The 21,201-nt window shown below is 45.0% G+C and overlaps 1 protein-coding gene across 1 annotated transcript in view; it reads right to left on the bottom strand.

The window, feature by feature from the left end:
• tnr (tenascin R (restrictin, janusin)) overlaps positions 1-11,116 on the bottom strand; it is an 80,974-nt gene extending 69,858 nt beyond the window's left edge. Inside the window, exons 1-4 of the mRNA XM_048602144.1 lie at positions 10,654-11,116; positions 4,480-4,863; positions 3,185-3,448; positions 399-514 (exon numbers count right to left, since the gene is read on the bottom strand). Of these exons, the coding sequence (XP_048458101.1) occupies positions 399-514; positions 3,185-3,448; positions 4,480-4,863; positions 10,654-11,116 (1,227 nt within the window). The remainder of the gene's footprint in view (positions 1-398; positions 515-3,184; positions 3,449-4,479; positions 4,864-10,653) is intronic.
• Between the last annotated feature and the right edge of the window lie 10,085 nt (positions 11,117-21,201).

The raw sequence follows: 21,201 nt of genomic DNA, 5'->3' as shown, positions 1-21,201 counted from the left end.
AGAGGATCAGGGAGTAAGTGATGGAGTGTGTCAGCCTCCTGGCCTGTAGCCCAGGCTGATCAATGAACAGTGCCTGGAACAGGTTAGGAGTGGAATCAGGCACAGCCCCCCAAGGCCACAGGAAGAGTTGCAGTACTGCTGTATGTGCCATTAGACCTGCAGATTGACACACTCGGTCCAATTTTATTTGTGTATTTCAAAATGGGTATCCGTACAGACAGCATACATCCTTCCAAGTGTTACTGTTTTTTATTTTTCCTCTTGGGTTGTGAGGTTGACGTTGGCGATCCTTCTGAGGCTCTGATAGTGATTGGTAATGATTCTGACCCCAGGCTCTCTGTGCTCATAGGGGAGTGAGGGAGGGAGTGAAGAAGGGACGGAGAGGACGGGTGATTTACCTTTGCAATAAAGCTGATCTCCCAGCCATCAAACGTAAACTGGAATGGTTCCCATTGCACCTCCACAGCTGTTTCCGAGATAGATTTAAAGCGAAGACCCTGAGGCGTGGGCAGGTCTGTGGAGAGGGACAGAGCCATGTTAGTGTCAGGCTGCTCTGGGTACAGACCTGTGACATTCTCAGCACACTGCATGGGTTCAAATGGTTCACATCACAGCACACAGCGTTCTGTCATTCCCACTGGTGTCTTCAACCTCTTGAGATGGCTGAGGCCCAAGTGTAACCCAATTCAGTCATTGTAAAGCCAACTCTGTATAAATACAGGAATGAAAGAATAAACCCTTCACACATCACCAGCCAATAAACAACAATCAGAAATGACGGGAGGATCAGTTTTCAGTGTTATTAAGGAAACACGATACAGTCAAAGGGTCAATACTGGAGGGAGTGCCGCACTGTCAGAGGGTCAGTACTGAGGGAGTGCTGCACTGTCAGAGGGTCTGTACAGAGGGAGTGTTGCACTGTCAGAGGGTCAGTGCTGAGGGAATGCCACACTGTCAGAGGGTCAGTACTGTGAGAGTGCTGCACTGTCTGGGAGGTCTTACTGTGTGAGATATTTAATACATTCTGGCAAAACTCCTCTGCACCCTCTCAAGAACCCTCACATTCCTTCTAGAGTGTGGGGACCAGAACTGGAAACAGTTCTCAAGTTGGGACCCAAACAGAGCTTTACAAATGTTCAGAGATAACAAGGTGTACAGCTTCATTTTTCTGAAGAAGGGTCTCGACCCGAAACGTCAGCTTTCCTGCTCCTCTGATGCTGCTTGGCCTGCTGTGTTCATCCAGCTCTACACCTTGTTATCTCAGATTCTCCAGCATTGGCAGTTCCTACTATCTCTTTACAAATGTTCATGTTGTTTCCTGGTTCTTGTCCTGAATATCCCAATTACTTTTCTGTCTCCTGTCAACCTCAGCGTTGGTACTCATTAACCCTCTGGTCCCTGTTTTTTCTCCACACTCTTTTAAACTTTATAATTGTGCAGAATGGTTTTTTTTTGACTAATTGTGAGTTGTGTCATGATCAGCCAAATGGCCTCATTCTGCACTGTAAGAATTCTGAGATTTTGTGATATTAGTTGCTGAGATAATATTTTACATTAATATCAAGTACTTCCATTTCTGTGACATTATCCAGCTCCAATTCTGCCTCCGTTTCATAGAATCATAGAATCCCTACAGCATGGAAGCAGGCGATTCAGCCCGTCGAGTCCACATGGACACTCCAAAGAGCATCACACCCAGACCCAATCTCTGCATTTCCCATCCTAGCCACTATGGGCAATTCAACATGGCCAACCCACCTAACCTGCACATCTTTGGACTGCAGCTACTGAAATAACTGTTCCAAGCCAGTCCTAGCTAGCCACTCATTCTTCACTGTAATAAACTTTCCTTTCTGAAAACTCCATTGCCTGTGGCTAAGCTTGCAATAAGTCCCATTTCTCAATTCTCCTTACTTGTTGACTACATGTGGCTCCAAGTCAAGTTGTGCTTTTATTTTAAAATGCTCATCCTTCTAAAAAAAAAGACACCTTTATTTACGTTTACCTGGAGAATGCAATGGTACAACCTGAAACATCTGGAGAGTATAATGATACATTAAACAACTAGAGAATGCAATGGTACAACCTGAACATCTGGAGAATGCAATGGTGCAATGTTGAATACCTGGAGTGTCCAAAGGTGCAACATGAAAAGTGCAGAGAGTATAATGATACAACATGAAACATGGAGAGTGAAAGCATACAATGTGGAACATCTGTATACAGCAATTATACAACTTGAAACACCCAGAGAGTGCAATTGCATAACATGAAATATTTGGAGAATGAAATGATACAGTATGAATCATCTGGAGAGTGCAATGTCACAACATGAAACATCTGGAGACAACAATGATACAACTGGACACACTTGGAGAGTGCAATGATACAATATGAAACATCTGGAGAATATAATGGTACAGCATGAAACATCTGGAGTACCCAACGATACAACCATACACATATGGGGAGTACAATGGTATAACATGAAACATCTAGACAGTATATTGATACAACATGAAACACTTAGAGAATGCAATGGTACAATGCAAAACATCTGGAGAGTGAAAAGATACATGAAACACCTGTGTATTGAAAAGATACAATGTGAAACATCTGGAGACTGCAATGGTACAGCCTGAAATAGCTGTAGATTGCAATGACATTGTATGATACATCGGGAAAATATGATACTGCATGAAACAAGTGGAGAGTGAAAGGATACAATGTGGAATGTCTGTACAGAGGAATGATACAACATTAAACATCTCGAGAGTATAATTGCACAACATGAAGCATCTGGAAAGTGCAATGATGCAACATGAAACATCTGGAGAATTCAATGACACACAATGTAATGTGGGGTCCTTGTGACACAGCGGTAGTGTCCTGACCCATGGGCCAAGAGATCAGGATTCAAGTCCCATCTACTCCCGACCTGAATCATAACATTTCCCAATAGGTGGATTACAAGACTTCAAGTCTCAAAGTGACAGCTGCATTTCTCTTCCACCCTAACTTAGGGCCTCTTGTGGTAGTGTCCCTATCTCTGGACCAGAGCCCTGGGTTCATGTTCCACAGGATGTGTTATAACACAGCTGAAGAGGTTGGTTAAAAATCTCTATTGATGAAACTTCTAGGGGGCTGCCGGAGCTTGTAGAGAAAGCATACACCAGTTACTTACGAGTGGTTATCCGTGAGTTGATGGGAACACTCAGCTGATTATTCAGCACAGCGTAAACTTGAATGCTGTATTCAATGCCAGGCTCCAGCCCTGTAATGTTAGCTGCTGTCCAATCCCCTGTGACACGCAGTTCTGACTGTAGCCCATCTACAATGTTGGGAGTGTAGGTGATGAGATACTCAGTGATGATTACAGACCTCTCCCACTCCAGGGCAATGCTACGATCCGTAACACTGGTAACTCGGAGGCGTTGTGGTGGAAACACTGAGAGAGACAAGCATCAATAGGTTCAACCATTGGAGACACACTGGAGATGCATTTGTGTAGCACTCCTATCCTGATTTAGTCCTTGCCCAAATAATGCACCCACTGCTCCCCTGAGCAGAAGGTGACCAGTGTTGGGGATGTTACACTCTTCCCAACACACTCTTTCCACAAAATCAACTCAACCAAATCCTCAAACTTAAGAATACAGAGAGATTGGGATCGGAATCACAGAGGCCACCATCAATATTACAGGGAGATGGTAGCTATTATGACAACAATTGATAGTTAGAGGGAAATGGCTCGAATTGATTGTCTCATGCTCATCAGGACTGGGACACAGATCACAACCCAGAACCCCACTGTGAGACTCTGTCCCACCCTGCCTCTACACTGAGCCCCTCCCCCCCACACTTAGCCCCTCCCACACACTGAGCCCCTCTCCACCACACTGAGCCCCTCTCCCCTAGACTGAGCCCCTCTACGCCACACTGAGCCCCTCTCCCACACTGAGCAGGTCGCCCATACCGAGTCCCTCCTTGACACTGAGCTCTGCTCCCACTCTGAGCACCGCACCCACTCCGAGCAATACCCCCATACTGAACCCCATTCTTATACTCAGCTCCTACTCCACACTAATTGCCCCAAACTGAGCCCCTCCCAACACTGAGCCCCTCCCCAACACTGAGCCCCATTCTTATACTTAGCTCCTACTCCATGCTAATCACCCCAAACTGAGCCCCTCTCCCACTCTGAGCCCTATCCTCACACTGCGATCGTCCCCCTCACTCAGCCCCTCCCCCACTGAGGCCCGGTGCCACACTGAGCCCCTCCCTCATGCTGAACCCCTCTTCTCCACTGAGCTCATTCCTCACAATTAGTCCCCTCAACCATGAGCTTCATTGGCATACTAAGCCCCTCCCCTGCATTGAGCCCCTCCCCTCATTGAACCCCTCCTACTGTGAGACCTTCCCCATGGCTTGTTCCTCATCCCTTCCCCCTCCCCTGGCCCTCAGTGTAGCCAGCATTACCTTGCCCACAGTCCTGTCCAGTGTAGCCCTCTTGACAGAAGCATGTGCCTTGGTTACATTGCCCATTCTGGCTACAGTTGTTGAGACACCTCAGCTGCCCACAGTCTTCTCCAGTGTATGGTGTCTCACACACACACTCTGCTTCCACACATAGCCCGTGCCCACTGCAGTTCCCAGGGCATTGCAGCTCACTGCAGTCCTGGCCTGTGTAGCCCTGGTCACAGAGGCATTGGCCATTGACACACAGCCCATGCCCACTGCAGTTGGACTGGCAGCATTGCACTGAACAGCCCTTGCCCGTCCAGCCAAGTTCACAGCTACAGTCGCATGTCTCCATGCTGAAGTTACCATGGCCATTACACATGGGGGCATAGTCAATCCGACCTGGGGGGAGAGAGAGAGAGAATGAGAAACAGAGAAAGGAGGAGGATTATAAAGCACAAGCCCCCACTAATATAAGCAACACAAACCCCAGAGCCAATCCTGGAGAGAGGGGGAAGGGAAATAAGAGAGTGGAACAGTGAAAGAGAGAGAGGATGGCAGTGAGAGAAAGAGACTCAGAAACAGGGAGAGAGATAGAGAGAGCTGCAGAGAGACAGAGACAGAGAAAAAGGGCAATAGAGAGAGAGAGAGTAGTCAAAAGGTAAAGAGAGAGGGCAACAGCAAGAGAGAAACTGGGTGACAGAGAAAGATGGTGACTGGCAGAGATGGAGAGAGATGGGACAGAGGATTATAAAGGACAAAACATCACAGACCAAATGCAAATCCCCCAGCCAATCCAGGGGAGAGTGGGAAAGGGGAAGAGAGGGGATCAATTCAATTCAATAAGGCATGTAAAACTAACATTAGGATAATTATATTAGAGGATTTCCACTTCCCCAATACTAATTGAGGTAATCATACTATACAGGATTCAGAGAGGGAAGGTTTCTTGAAACATATACAGTAGAGTTTCTTATATCAACTTGTCTATGGTCCTACAAGATACAGTAGGGTGCTGGATCTAACTCTGGAGCACGAAATCAGACGGGTGTTTTAGGTGGCAGTAGGGGGATATTTCAATGATAGTGACAACAACGCCATATGTTTTAAGTTTGTTATGGAAAAGGAGAAAGATGGTCTGGGAAAGAAACCGTTTTGGATTGAGGTCAGGCAGATTTTATTAAAATAAGGCAGGATCGGGCCAAAATAGACTGGCAACAACTTCTGGAGGGTAAATCTACAGCAGAACTGTGGGAGGAGTTCAAAAATGTACTGGGGAAGAGTACAGGCCCAATATGTTCTTTAAGGATGAAATGCGGGAGAAACAAGCCCAGAGAACCCTGGATGTCTAGAAACAGTCAGGACTGGATAAAATAGAGAAGAGAAATGTATAACAGGTACAAAGAATGCAACATAATGGAGGCCATAGACGAATATAGAAAGTGTGAGGGGGATGTCAAAATAAACAATTAGGAGAGTTAAGTGAGGGCATGAGAAAACACCAGTGGGTAATATTAAGGAGAATCCCAAGAAATTCTACAGGGTGGAGAGAATATCCAAGTAAGGAGGTAGGGCCCATTAGAGAGCAAGGGGGAAATCTGAACGTGGAGTCAGAGGACTGGTGTACAGCTAATGTGGTTCCACTTTAAAAGAAGGGTGGAAGAGCTAAACCAGGAAACTGTAGACCAGTGAGTCTTACATCAGTGGTAGGGGGAAACTATTGGAGAAAATGGTGAAGGAGAAAATTAAACTCCATTATAGAGATGCAACGTTTCATCAGGATAGCCAGCATGGCTTAGTCAGAGGGATGTCATGCCAAATGAATTTGATTGAATTTTTCAAAGAGGTGACCAAGTGTTTGGATGAAGGTAAAGCAGTTGATGCAGAATATTGAACATTACAGGAACGGGTCCTTTGACCCAAGATGTTGTGGCGAACATGACGCAAAATGAAACGAATCCCTTCTGCCTGCCCTTGGTCCATTTCCCTCCATTCCTTGCATATTCATTTGCTTATCTAAAAGTCCCTTAAACGTCTCTATCATATCTGCCTGAACCACCACCCCTGGCAGCACATTCCAGACTCGTATTGCTCTCTGTCAAACCTGGCCCCTCACATCTCTTTTGAACATTCACCCCTCATCTTAAATGCATGTCCACTAGTATTAGATATTTCAACTCTGGGAAAAAGATTCTGTCATCCCTGTCTATGCATCTCATAATTTTATAGACTTCTATCGAGTCTCCCCTCAGCCTCCGCAGTTCCAGAGAAAACAACTTGAGTTTTTTCCAGCCTCTACCTATAGCTCATACCCTCTAATCCAGGCAACATCCTGGTAAATATCTTCTGCACTCTCTCCAAAGCCTCCACATCCTTCCTGTAATCTGGCGACCAGAATTGAACAGAACACTCTAAGTGTGCCCTAAACAGAGTCTTATAAAGCTGCAGCATGACATCCTGACTCTTGTACTCAACTCCCCGACCAATAAAGGCATGTAGTCATACATCTCCATTACCACCCTATCTACTTGCATGGCCACTTTCGGGGAGCTATGGACTTGAACCCCAAGATTCTTCTGTACATCAATACTGTTCAGGGTCTTGCCATCAACAGGAAAGTTTTCTTAACATTTGATCCCCCAAAATGCAGTACCTCACACTTGCCCAGATTAAATTCCAGCTATCACTTCTCCGCCCATATCTGCACCTGTAGTTTATATGGATTTCAGCAAGACCTTTGACAAATTCCAACATAGGAAACCAATAAAGAATGGACTCCAGGGTCACTTGAATCCAAAATTGTGGGTAAGTGACAGGAGACCGAGGGTGGTGATGAAAGGCTGATTGTGTAATTGGATCCTGTTGTGCAATGGTGTGTGCCACAGGGATCAGAGGCATGTCCCTTATTGTTTGTGATATTCCTAAACAACGTAGATGAGAATATGGGGAGGATGATAAGTAATTTGCAGATGACACAAGGATTGTTCAGGTGGTTGACAGTGAGGAAGAAAGTGTTAGGTTACAGGAGGAAAAAAATGATTGGTCAATGGGCAGATAGAATTTAACCCTGATAAATATGAGGCGCTGCACTATGGAAGAAGGAACAAGACAAGGGAGTACTTAATGAATGGCAGGACACGAGGAAGTTCAGAGGAACAGATGGATCTTAATGTGTGTGCCCACAGATCCCTAGAGGTGGCAGGACATGCTATTAGGTTGTTAAGAAGGCATATGGGACACTTGTCTTCATAAATAGAGACGTCAGGTACAAAAGCACGGATGTGATGCTGAACCTTCCCACACACAAGGAAGGAGGTGAGTGACCTTGACAGAGAGCAGGGGAGATTTATCAGAATGGATACAAAAGGTGAAGTCACATGGTACCAGGGTAAGCTGGCAAGATGGATACACAACTGGCTTAGTCATAGGAAACAGAGGGTAGCGACGGAAGGATGTTTTTTGGAATGGAGGGTTATGGCTGGTGGCATTCCACAAGGATCAGTGCTGGGACCGTTGCTGTTTGTGGTTGACATAAGTGATTTGGAGGAAAAGATAGCTGGCCTAATTAGTAAGTTGCGAATGATACAAACATTGGTGGTAGTGAAGAGGATCGTCAGAGAATATAGCAGGATGTACATCAGTTGAGGGCATGGGCAGAGAAATGGCAGGTGGAGTTTGGACAAATGTGAAGTGATACATTTTAGAAGGTCAAGTACAGGTGAAAATTATATAGTGAATGGCATAACCCTTAGGGGTATTGATATGCAGAGGGATCTGGGTGTGTAGGTCCACAGATCAGTGAATGTGGCAGAGCAGGTAGATAAAGTGGTAAAAAAGGCTAATGGCATGCTGGCCTTCATTGGAAGGGCATTGAGTAGACAAGTTATACTACAGCTTTATAGAACTTTCATTAGGCCACACTTGCAATATTGCGTACAGTTCTGATCACTACACACCAGAAGGATGTGGATGTTTTGGAGAAGGTACAGAGAAGGTTTACCAGGATGTTGCCTGGTATAGGGGATTTTAGCTATGACGTAAGGTTGGATAGATTTGTTTTCACTGGAACACAGGAGGTTGAGGGGTGGCCTGATAGGAGTTTAAAAGACTGTGAATGTCATGGATAGAATGGAAAATACGAGGACTTTTGCCAGGGTGGAAAGGTCAATTATGAGGGGACACAGATTCAAGGTCTTGGGGGAATGGGAAGTTTAAAAGAGATGAGTGAGGCAAGTTTTTCACACAAAGAGTGGTGAGTGCCTGGAACACGCTGCCAGAGGAGGTGGTGGAAGCAAACACAATAGCGGCATTGAAGAAACACCTGGACGAATAGGAAGGGAATAGAGGGATATGGATCCTGTAAATGAAGACAGTTTTAGCAAGAGGGCAAAATATATCAGTGCAGGCTTGGAGGGCCGAAAGGCCTGTTGTTCCTGTGCTGTATTGTTCTTTGTTCTTTGGGCACGTTGATGAGGGATTTTACTGACCAGGTTCAGTTGGAGAAGCTGGGGTTGTTCTCCATGGAGCAAAGGAGTTCGAGGGGAGATTTGATCGATTTGGACAGGATTAACAGTGTATTCCATCTACAAGATACACTGCAGTGAATTGCCAAGACATCTTAAACAGCAACTTCTAAACCCACGACCACTTCCATCTCCAAGGGCAAGGGCAGCAGAGACATTGGAACACTGCCCCCTGCAAGGACATGGGCAGGTGTATCACTAAGCAGGAGTGGCTTCACTATGAGTTTTGGTAGGTGTTGGTTTTGGTGAGTCGGAGTTTGTGAGGTCAACATCACAGAGTGAATTGATTTAGCCTCCTCCTCACTGCCTGGCTGTGTTTATAGGGTTAACAGGAACTTTGTGAAATGGAAGTCTGGGCATCAGCATGTTGACACAACATAGTGCTCCCCCATCACAGTCAGGACCCACTATGTGTGTTGACAGAGCTGATGTGAATGCTGGGCTTCAGTCATCTCCCTATCACCTTCCACTGCTGGTCATGGGAAACAGCCTGTAAAGAGCACATCACTGAGGAAAGGAGAATAGACTAACCCTCACTCTCTGCTACTCTCCACTTTTTCCCATAGCCTTCCACAACCTTCATTTTCACTCCCTCTTGAAAGCCTCAGCTGAAGCTGCCTCTTCCACACTCTCGGGCAGTGCATCCAGACTCTAATCCAGATCCTAACGGGTTCGTTTTTAACTCATTGATGGGATACGGGTGTTGCTGGCTTGGCCAGTATTTGTTGCCTACCATCTACATGCCCCTTGCGAAGGTATTAGTGAGCTGCCTTCTTGAACTGCTGTAGTCATGTGCTGTAGATTGACCCACAATGCCATTAGGGAGGGAGTTCCACAACTTTGATCCAGCAACAGTGAAGGAACGGTGATATATTTCCAAGTCAGGATGGTGAGTGGCTCGGAGCGGGTCTATTCCCTTGTCCTTCTTGGAGATAGAAATCATGTTTTTGGAAGGTGCTGTCAAAGAATCATTGGATAATTTCTGCAGTGCATCTTGTAGGTGGTAGACGCTGACTTTCTGAGTGTCAGTGGTGGAAGGAGAGAGTGGTGAAGGTGGTGGATTTGGCGTTAATCTAGTGAGTTATTTGACACAAAATTGTCACAAAATCAGACTGTTGGAGCACCATCCTGGCTAGCATGCAATGGTGTATTGGTATTATCGCTCAACTATTTATTAAGAGACCCAGGTAACATTTTGAGGAACCAGGTTCAAACCCACCATGGTGTGAATCCAATTATTAAAATATAATCTGGAATTAAAAGTCTAAAGATCATTGTTGTAAAATCCCATCTGGTTCACTAAAGCCTGTCAGGGAAGGAAATCTGCTGTCCGTACGTTGGTCTAGCCCTACATGTGACTCCAGACCTACAGGAAATTCCTTCTGGGCAAAAAATGCCAATGACACCCAGACAGAGTGAAGATAAAAGCCCTTTCATGGAGCTAACACAGACGCAATGGGGAGAATGGCCTCTCTTGGTGTAAGGTCTGAATTTGTGCCTTATGCACCAACAGATTCTCTGTTCCCATGTTATCACTCCAGATTGTTCTCACACGCCTGGGTATCTAGAACACATTCTATGCCCGGCTGTTTGAGGAGGATCCCTGGGGATAGGGCTCCTGAGGTTTATTTCAGAGGCAGGGATGAAGGGATGGGAGAGAATGTCCTACCTGAAGCTGATCCCTGTCCCAAGCAGCGGGTGCTGCACTGCTGCCTGAGGATAGATACCTCTCTCTCCAGCATTTTGAGCCTTTCGAGGGCGCTCCGGAGCAGGTTGAAGTGCGGGCAGTCACACATTTGTTTCGGAATGTGAATATTGTGAGTGAAAGCTACCTGACTGTCCAGGTTTTGTTCGCTGTCTTGGCTGACGTCCTCATCCTGCATAGACTCGGTCTGTTCTGAGGAGCTGTCCAACCTGACGGAACATAGCGAATCCATGGGCACGTTGATGTTGTAGACATGGTTAAAGACAATGGGCTGCTGTTTGATCATCACCGTGTGGTTCATATGATGACCTCTGACTGAGAGCTTGTCGCGTTTTTGCCGGAGAGCGCTGACGAGCAGCTGGCAGTCACCCATTTCCAGGAGGGTACTGAGGTAAATGGCCAGGACAGTGAGCATCATCGTCAACATCTCACGTTACAGCTTTCTCAAAGTGTGCGCACCAGGGGGCTGCAACAAAGCAGACACACACACACACACAAACACACACACACATAGTCAAGCATTTAAAGGTTCAAGCCTGAAACAAGTCTCCTGCTGAATTCTTAATTCCACCAGCCTCTAGATAAATGCCCACCTTCACAGTTTATCTCGGTCCCTGCTCTCTCTCAAGCCCCTCATTAATTTTAATCCAACTCCCCTCCAACCCAATCCCCCTACCCCTGTTCCCCTGTACCACCTCCGTTTTAAAATCCTTATCCTTATTCACCAATCCCTCCAGGGCCTCAGCTCATCCTTATTACTGCAGCAGTTCCAGAAGATAGCTCACCATCTTTTCAAGGGTAACTAGGAACAGGCTATAAATGCTGGCCTGGCTAGGGCCACCAATGTCTCATGAACAAATTCAAAAGCCCTCCTGTGATAGATCAATGCATTCATTGCACTCTGGCCTCTCGTGCATCCCAGATTTTAATCGCTCCTCCATTGCTGGTCATTGTCCCAAGCTCTGGAATTCCCTCCTTGCATCTCTCCATGTCTCACTTCCTTCCCTTCAGACCTAGCTCAATAAACAACCTTTGGGTCACCATTGTCTGATACCTCCTCATGGGCTTTGGTGTAACATGCAGTCCACTCCAGTGAAAAGGGCCGTCTTACATTACCGAAAGAAACCGCGAGAGAAAGCTCCGACTCCAAGCTATATTGACAGAGTTCCCCTTCACAATTCGATCCTGACAGAATTCCACTTTGTTCTGGGTTTGGAGACTGCCTGTGGGAGTTTAGATCACTTCATGACCTCACTGCATTCAGTCTGTTGGATGAAAAGCTGCAGAGAGCATCAGCATCCAACTTATTAGCAATTTACTGAATGCATCCCTTCTGATAGCTTATTGAAACCATAATATGTGCCTGTCTGACTCGGAGTATCTCTCTTCCTTTGCTCCCTGCATTTGCGCATTGGCTCCTGGCACTATAAAATAGAAGGATTTATTTAAACTACTTCAGAAAAAAATTGTTCAGCAAAGAAGTTATAACAGGATTGCACATGTTCTGCATACCAGAGAGAGACAGGGATACAGACGGAGAGAGAGAGTGCAATAGTAAAGTTGTTCTGGATAGATACTAGCCTCAGCAGGACAGGAGTTGGCCCCATGCCTTACTCTCATTCTCCTGCTCTGATGGGCTGATCAAATACTGCGTCCCAATTCAGGACTTGTTTTATCTTGATCCCATCCAAAGATTGGCGCTTCAATCATCAGCAAAAGCAGGCCAACGCTCCAGCCTTACAGATCCAGATCAGCTCAGCGCTAGTGTGACTGAGAAACAGCCTACCCTCCGCCCGAGACTCTCTCGATGTAACTTCAGTGCTGGGGGGAGCAGCTCCTCTCTCATAATCAAGCAGCATGATCACCAAATACCAGAAAAGAAGGAAAATGAGGCATTGGGTTTGTGTGTCAGCCCCTGTGCAGGTAGAGAACTCAAGGAATCAGAGAGGGAGAGAGAGAGAGCAGCTCACTCCCTGCCTGGTACTACACAGAACCCTAGCCCAGGGCCTGTGTGTCGCAGTCTCAGCTCCTGGACATGTCAAGCAGATACCCATCATCCCATGGACTGCAGGTTGAAGGAGATGTCTTGCAACCATCTTCTCAAGGGGCCTGCTCAAAGTGTATGGGACACACTGGTCTGCCTTGTCCGCTATACTTCACCATGGGCCTCCAATGTGATGAGGGATTCCATTTCCCAGCGTTGTTGATTACTTTTTTACTGGCAGGGTCTTCACGTGAAAACTTTTTTGAAAATCACAGGCATTACCCCATTTGTCACCCAACACTCAAAGCTGTTTTGACAAGTCCAGTGCAGTGACCGCAAACCCCCCTCCACATTCTACCCTCCACAATCTCAGTATCACCCCCAACTCCACCCTCCACAATCTCTTCCCTAACCCCCACTCCGCCCTCTACAATTTCTCTCGGATCCCCTCCCACTCCACTCTCCACAATCTCTCTCCAACCCCCCCACTCCACCCTCCACAATCTCTCTCCGACACCCCCCCACTCCACCATCCACAATCTCCCACCGACCTCCTCAGTCCACTTTCTACAATCTCACTCCAGATCCCACACCCCATCCTCCAATCCTATCTCTCCCATCCCAACCAGTGAACTAGAGAGAATAGAGAACCAGCCAATGGACAGGAAAAAATGAGTGGAGATAAGGGGTTATTTTTCATTTTGGTACCCATGACCAGTGGGTTCCACAGAGATCAGTGCTGGCACCACAACCATTTACAATATCTATTACTGACTTGGAGGAAGGAAGTCAATGTGCTGTAGACAAATGTGAAGATGACACAAACATAGGCAGAAAGGTAAATTGTAAGGATGATACAGTTAACGGAGAGGTTTGATTAGTTAAGTAAGTGGGCAAAACATTGAAAAATGGAGAATAACGTGGGAAAATTATGGAATGGAGAACAAATGAACACAGTATTATTTAAATGGAGAAAGCAATAACCCAAAGGGACATGGTGGGACATGAGCAGGAAACATAGAAAGTTAGCACACAGATGCAGCAGGGAATCAGGAAGGCTCATGGAATATTGGCCGTTAGAGTCATAGAATCCTACAGCATGGAGCCAGGCCCTTCGGCCCAAATTGGTCCATGCCAACCAAAACGTCCATCCATGCTGATCCCATTTCCCTGCACATGGCCCGTTTCCTGCTCAACCTTTCCTATGCATGTATTCATCCAAACACCTTTCGATGAGGTTGGAGTATCAGAGTAGGAAAATCTTACTGCCAGTGTAGAAGGTGCTGGCAAGACCACATCTGGAGTACTGTGAGCAGATTTGTCCCTTATTTAAGGAAAGATATCATTTCATTGGAAGCAATTCATAGAAGGTTCATTAGGATGATCCCTGGACTGGAGGGATTGTCTTATGAACAAAGGCTAAACAAGTTGGGACTCTGTTCACTGAAGTGTAGAAGAATGAGAGGTGATCTCATTGAAACATTTCAGATTTTTAAGAGACTTGATTGCATCAATGCTGAGAGGATGTTTCCTCTCATGGGAGAGTCCAGGACCAGCGAGCCTAATCTCAGAATGAAAAGGGTGAGATGAGGAGGAATTTCTTCTCTCAGAAGGTTGAGAGTTTTTGGAACTCCTTGCCTCAGAGAGCTGTGGAAGCAGAGTCCTTGTGTATATTTAAGGCTGAAATAGATAGATTCTTGATCAGTCAGGAAATCAAGACTAATGTGAAAAGGGTAGGAAAGTGGACATGAGCAATGTGGGATCAGACATTATCCTATAGAATGGTAGAGTAAATGGGGCTAAAGGCTAAATGTTTTCCTATCTGTCATGGCCTTACATTGACTTCTGGTTAAGAAACATCTCCATTTTAAAATTCTCATCCTTGTCTTCAATCCCTTCATTGTCTTGCCCTTTCCCCTCTTCATAATCTCTTCCAGTCCTAAAAGCCTCTACCATGTCTGTTCTCCTGTAATTCCAGCTTTTCGGCCATCCCGGATTCTCAACACTCCACCATTGGTGACTGTGCATTCGCATCATAAATCCTCAACTCTGGAATTTCTTCTGCTAACCTCTTAGATGCTCGACATCTCTTCCCTCCTGCAAGAAGCTCTTTAAAACCTTGCTTCTTGACTGAGCTTTTGTTAATTACATATTCATTGTATTTATGCAGATTGAAATCACCAACTGAGCATTAATTCTGTGCTCGTTAAATAAACACTGACTTGGGTTAGGAAGTGCGTGCTTGTAATCTGTAATTCTGGAAATATTTTGTAGCAGTAAGTCAATGGTTTTTGCTGTAGTGGTGAACTCCGTATTCAACACAAAATAAAAACCGAAAGAACTGAGGATGTTGTAAATCAGGAACAAAACCAGAAGTTGCTGGTAAAGCTCAGCAGGTCTGGCAGCATCTGTGAAGCAAAAATCAAAGTTTTAATGTTTTGGGTTCAGTGACCCTTCCTCAGAACTTCCTCAGTTCTGAGGAAGGGTCACCAGATCCGAAACGTTAACTCTGATATTTTCTTCAGAGATGCTGCCAAACCTGCTGAGCTTTTCCAGCAACTTTTGTTTTTGTTCTGTATTCAACACTGTCTGGTGTGTCTCAGGAGCATCTCTCTGCCAGGGCAGTCTCAATCACAATTACTGCGGAGGGAAACAATGGATCCCTAGTCTCTGCATTTTCTGGGCTCAATTCTTGTCCAGCTGAGGGTGTTTATCTTTGCTCGGCCTTCCAATTCCCTTGTAAATAGTCATGGCTGTCAGTAAGCAACTCCCAGGTGTCAAGATCAATATCCTCTTTCATCGTGCCACGTTTGAAGGTGTCCTGATAAGGGAGATATTGAAGTCCAGGATGTCGTGACCCAATGGCCAGTAAAGCACATAGTTAGTCTTTGGATTCACATTGTCATTTTTCACTGACTAAGCAAGTGCAGACTTTGTTGCTTGATGGAATTAGTATAGTCCAGGAGCCCCTAAATTAGTGACCTTGTGCTGCCCAGACAATGTTGAGCATGTGTCTGGGACAGTGAAAGTGAAAGCTGTTCAACCTTGCCTCCAGCTGAGCCTACGTTATCCAGGTCTCAGCACTGCAGAGAAATGCAGTGCAGGGAACAAGCTTGGTCGAAATGCAGTGTGATGTTCTCAGTCATGGTGTTGCTCAGCTGAGACAACATAACTGCAGGTTTGACAATCCATCTGCTGATTTCAGCATCAAGGGACAATTTGCTGGTGACTGTGGAGTCTAGATATGTGAAGCTCCTAGTAGCATCTGGGGTCACATTGTCCGTGCTCATAGATGGGGGTGTGACAGCATCCAAGACCATGACATTTGTCTTCCTGATAATGATGGTCAAACCTAACTTTTCATAGAATAGAACCCCTACAGTGTGGAAACAGACCCTTCAGCCCAACAAGTCCACACTGACCCTCAGAGCATCCCATCAAGACCCGTCCCCCTAATCTACACACCCCTGAACACTAGGGGCAATTTAGGCTGGCCAATCTACCAAGCCTGCACATCTTTGGACTGTGGGAGGAAATCAGACCACCCGGAGGAAACCCACGCAGACACGGGGAGAATGTGCAAACTCCGCACAGACAGTCGCTCAAGGGTGGAATTGAACCCAGGTTCCTGGCGCTGTGAGGCAGCAGTGCTAACCACTGAGCCACCGTGCCGCCCTAACAGGTGACAGGACAGAGTCCACCAACTGCAGATGTTCCTCAGGGTGAAATGCTCAACAATTCCCTGATGAGGATAATGAACGGTTACAAAAGTGTGCAAAGATTGGCTCCAGTTATATCCTTCACTGTCTGACTAACTGGCATAAAACATGGTAGTAGAGAATGTTTACTTGAAGTGCAGTGTTGGTCGTTCCAAACAGAAAATCCAATAGAAATCTTACAACCAGCTGCATTGTTGAAATTGCAGGAAGCGTGTGTAAAACTTCAAGAACGGATTACCTTCTAATGCTGCAAGAATGAAGTGGAATTGTGAACATGGGTTACATCTTTATCAAAGAGAGGGTGAGATCTGGCCTTGTCATTGTCACTTCCTACTATCTGCGAAATGAGAAGTAAAGGCTTTTGTGAGTCGGGTTCCCGGCAGTTAGACAATTTAAAAAAAAGAATTTATTTGTGGATGTAGATGTCACTGGCTAAGCCAGTATTTAGCGTCCAACCCCAATTTGCCTCAGGAGAGGGTGACAGTGAGCTGTTCACTCAGTGATATGAGTTTAGACCTTCTATTGAAATTTTTGGACATGACTGACATGAACAAGGATCTATTAAATACCTGTGAGGAATGGGCAGACTTTGAATGTTTTTGGAAACTGACGTATTGGGTGGCACAGTTCCTCAGTGGTTAGCACTGCTGCCTCACAGCGCCAGGGACCTGGGTTTGATTCCAGCCTTGGGCAACTGTACAAACCCCACACAGATATTCTCCCCGTGTCTGCGTGGCTTTCCTCTGGGTGGTCCAGTTTCCTCCCACAGTCCAAAGATGTGCATATCAGGTGGATTGGCCATGGTAAATGCAGGCTTATAGCAATAGGGTGGGGGAGCCTGGGCCTGGGTGAGATGCTCTTTGGAGGGTCAGTGCAGGCTCAATGGGACAGACAGCTTGCTTCCACCATGTAGGGATTCTATGATTCTATGTACACTTCAAGGGAGAATAATACACCTCGGACTTTAAATTGGGATTCTTAGATCCCAGTATTTTAGTTACTGGAGTGTACCAAGTGTCCCATATGGGCAGGATAAAATTCACTTAAAGACAGAGGGAGACACTGTTTGATCAAATGCCTAGTCAGTGGGAACATAGAAACGGGAATCATTCATTCAGCCTCTTGAGCCTGTTCCACCATTCAATGAGATCATGGTTGACCCAGGCACCAAATACCTGCCTTTGGCCCATATTCTGAAAATCCTTTCTTAGCAAAACAAAAGAAATATTAAGAAAAATATCATTGGAAACAATCATTTCCTTCAGTCTTCAAAGAACAAAAGAGATATTCTGTCATGTTACAAGGAGCAGATGGGTCAATGATTGTCAGATTTTGAAATGATCAGATGTTTGACACAGGCAACAACGTAGGAAAAGAATTTGGCTGATTGAGGATGAAAGCACATTCAGCAAATAGAAACATAGAAATAGGAGCAAGAGTAGGCCGTTCAGCCCTTCAAGGCTGCTCTCCCATTCAATATGATCATGGCTGATCATCTAACTCAAGCTCCTATTCCTGCCTTCTCTCTTCACACCCTTAATAAAACAAAGAATTGTGGATGTTGGGGATCTAAAACAAAAACAGAAAGTGCTGGAGAAACTTAGCAAGTCTGGCAGCATCTGTGGAGAGAAAAACAGAATTAATGTTTCAAGTCCAGTGACATTTCATCAAAATTGACAGCAGCTAAGAAAGGGTGGTATGTATGCTGGTGATGAAGGTGGGGAGTTGTGTGAGTAGTGGGGAAGAAAGGGAATGAGATGAATAGATGAACACAATGCCCAGGATGAGACAGAAAAGAAAAGAAAAGCATACAAAAGGATTGTTGATGATAAGCCAGGAGAGAGATAGATGCTGAATGGGTGCAAACAGGAAGTGTGACTATTTGGAAGTGGATTGGCTGTGTTGGGAGTAAACCCATACAGAATAGGACCTGGAGTGTGGGGGTGAGTAATGAATGTGGAGTGAGGTGCTTATACTCTGAAATTATTAAATTCATTGTTGAGTTCTGAGGGTTTTAAAGTACCTAGGCAAAAGACAAGGTGTTAGTACTCTGGCTTGTGTTGAGTTTCACTGGAGCACTGAGACAGAACTGTTGGCATGGAAACACAGTGTACATGCCGTTTCCCCACTTTAGCCCTGAGAACAAATCTACCTCCTTGAAAACATTCAATGCTTTTGCCTCAACCACTTTCTGTGGCAGGGAATCCCACAGACTCACCCATCCAAAGGTGAAGATATTTCTCCTCATCTCAGTCCTAAATCGCCAATTCTATATCATTAAACTGTGACCCCTGGTTCCCCAGGAACATTCCTCTGGATGTGATAGAGAACCAGGGTTCCTATATGGGTGTGTGTGAGGTGGACTCTGTTAATTGTGCACTGTTAGATAGTGATCGCACTTCAACTCTAATCGTTTAAATTTTTTGTTCTTTATCAACACTGAATTTATATGAGCTTAAGGAATGCATGAATTTCTTTATGATTGGTAATAAATAGTAACAGCTGGTGCTGATGTCATTTCTAGTGAGGTACCTATCTGTTAAGTAAGTGAAAAACACACTGATGAACTGTGACATTAAACATGATACACACATATTTTCAGGGAACTTAGCTGAATTTGTGGTTTACCCAGTCAGAGTATTACTGTATCCTTAGCAATACCCAATCTTTCAGAGTGTCAAACATGTCACAGTCAGGAAACAGAGTAGGAATCAATAGATCATTTGTCAGTTTGTGACCATTGGAGTATCACAAGGATTAAGGTTCCAGTTCTTCATAATCTTTACAATTATTTGGAGATGGGCATGGAATACAATGATTCCAAATTTGCAGATGATACAAGACTTGGCAGGAATACAAGTCACGAGGGGGATGCAAAGAGGCTTCAAGGGGATTTCGGCAGACTGAGTGAATGGGCAAGAACACAGCAGGTGGAATAAAATGTGGAAAAAATGTGGAATTGTCCACTTTGGTAAGAAAAACAGAAAAGTAGAGTGTTTCTTAAATGGTGAGAGATTGGGAAATGTTAATGTCCAAAGGGATGTTGGTGTAGTTGTTTAAGCGTCACTGAAATGCAAATTGTACAAGCAATGTGGAAATAAATGGCCCATTGTCCTCCATCGTAAGAGGATTTGCAACCAGGAGCAAGGGAGCCTTGCTTCAGTGAAAAGAACACTAGTGAGACTTGGCATGGAATATTGTGCATAGTTCTGGTCCCTGTGCCTAAGGAATAATAGACTTGAGACAGAGGGAGAGCAACAAAATTTCACTAAACCGAATCCTGGGGATGGTGACACTGCTTTTGAAGGGTCTGTGCTCCCTGGTGTTTAGAAGAATGAGAGGTGATCTCATAGAAACTTACAACATTTTTAAAAGGATAGACAGATGAGATGCATGTAGGACGCTTCCCCTAGATCTAGAACCAAGTGCCTTTGCCTCAGGATAAGGGGGCAGGTCATTTAGGATGGAGTTGAGGAAGAATCTCTTCACTCAGAGGGTTTTGGAATTTTTTTACCCAGAGGGCTGTAGAGGCTTAGTCATTGAGTATGCTCAGGAGAGACTGTGATAGATGTCTGAATATTAAAGATATCCAGGGATCTGGGAATAGTACAGGAAAATGGCAGTGAGGTAGATGATCAGCCAAGGTCTAAGTGAACTGCAAGGCAGGCTAAAGCGGCTGAATGGCGTCCTCCTGCTACTACTTCCTAAGTATTAAGGCACCAGGTAAAAAGACAAACGTGCTTGAGGTTTTGGAGAGCAATTGAGTGATCTAGATATTAGACTAGACTCTCCCACAGCTGGAAAAGTAACCTTATACATCGTTCTTGCTCGTTTTTGGCCACACATTTACTGCAGTGTACATCAATCAACATATATACCACATTCCTTCAGAACGAGACCTTGGTGAGAAAGGAACTTCTGAAACTGTGAGAAGAGGCAGCAGATAGAGACGGGAAACGATGGAAACTAAACAAATGTATCTCCAGCCTGAATGATGCTTCCAGGGTGTGGTGTTTCTTGGTGACTTGAAGAAGCAAATTGTGCAATTGTTTTGTTGGCATCTCCCTGATAAACCCTGGTAATTTTAATTGAATGTTGGTGAATTTGAGAAATGTAACGTTATTAAACTTAGAATTCAGAACTGGAAGTTAACCTTGTTGTCCTTTGACATATATTTGTTTAAACATTGAGGGATACAGATCGGGAACATCTTTACATCAGCAATTCCATTCAATTTTATATAAATAATCTTTCATTGCAAAGTTCACTGTATGCAAAATGTGAGCAGAGGTTCCAATTTAACACTGCTGGCTTGAAGCGAAAGCCAGAGAGAAATGAAGCAGCTAAAATTAAATGATTTAGATGCAAGTAATCGACTGTCAAATTGTTTTCCAAGGAGAATTGCATGATTCAATTGGTACCTGCTTAACATTCAAAGGCTATGCTCACTTCGTTACACCTATTGTACAGAAACTCACTTGGAAATTTTGACAGATAGAATCCCATTTCCACTGCCTCTGCAGAGTCAATGTTTCAGCAGCTAAAGTACTTTTAACAGCCTTAGTGCTTCATTTTGTTAACTTCCGATCTGAAAAGGATATCATTTCGACCATAGAAAATCTCAAGCAATCTGCAATGTTAGAGTACCCTTCAGCAGGGATGCCTCACATTTTAATCCTTTGAAAGGAATGTGGAGGTTTCTAATCTAATTCAGAGATAGTAGGAACTGCCGATGCTGGAGAATCTGAGATAACAAGGTGTAGAGCTGGATGAACACAGCAGGCCAAGCAGCATCAGAGGAGCAGGAAA

Source organism: Rhincodon typus, chromosome 10 (assembly GCF_021869965.1).
Source record: "Rhincodon typus isolate 14 chromosome 10, sRhiTyp1.1, whole genome shotgun sequence".
NCBI lineage: Eukaryota > Metazoa > Chordata > Chondrichthyes > Orectolobiformes > Rhincodontidae > Rhincodon > Rhincodon typus.
The sequence above is the reverse complement of the archived record's forward strand: the minus strand, read 5'-3'. Positions and strand labels throughout refer to the sequence as shown.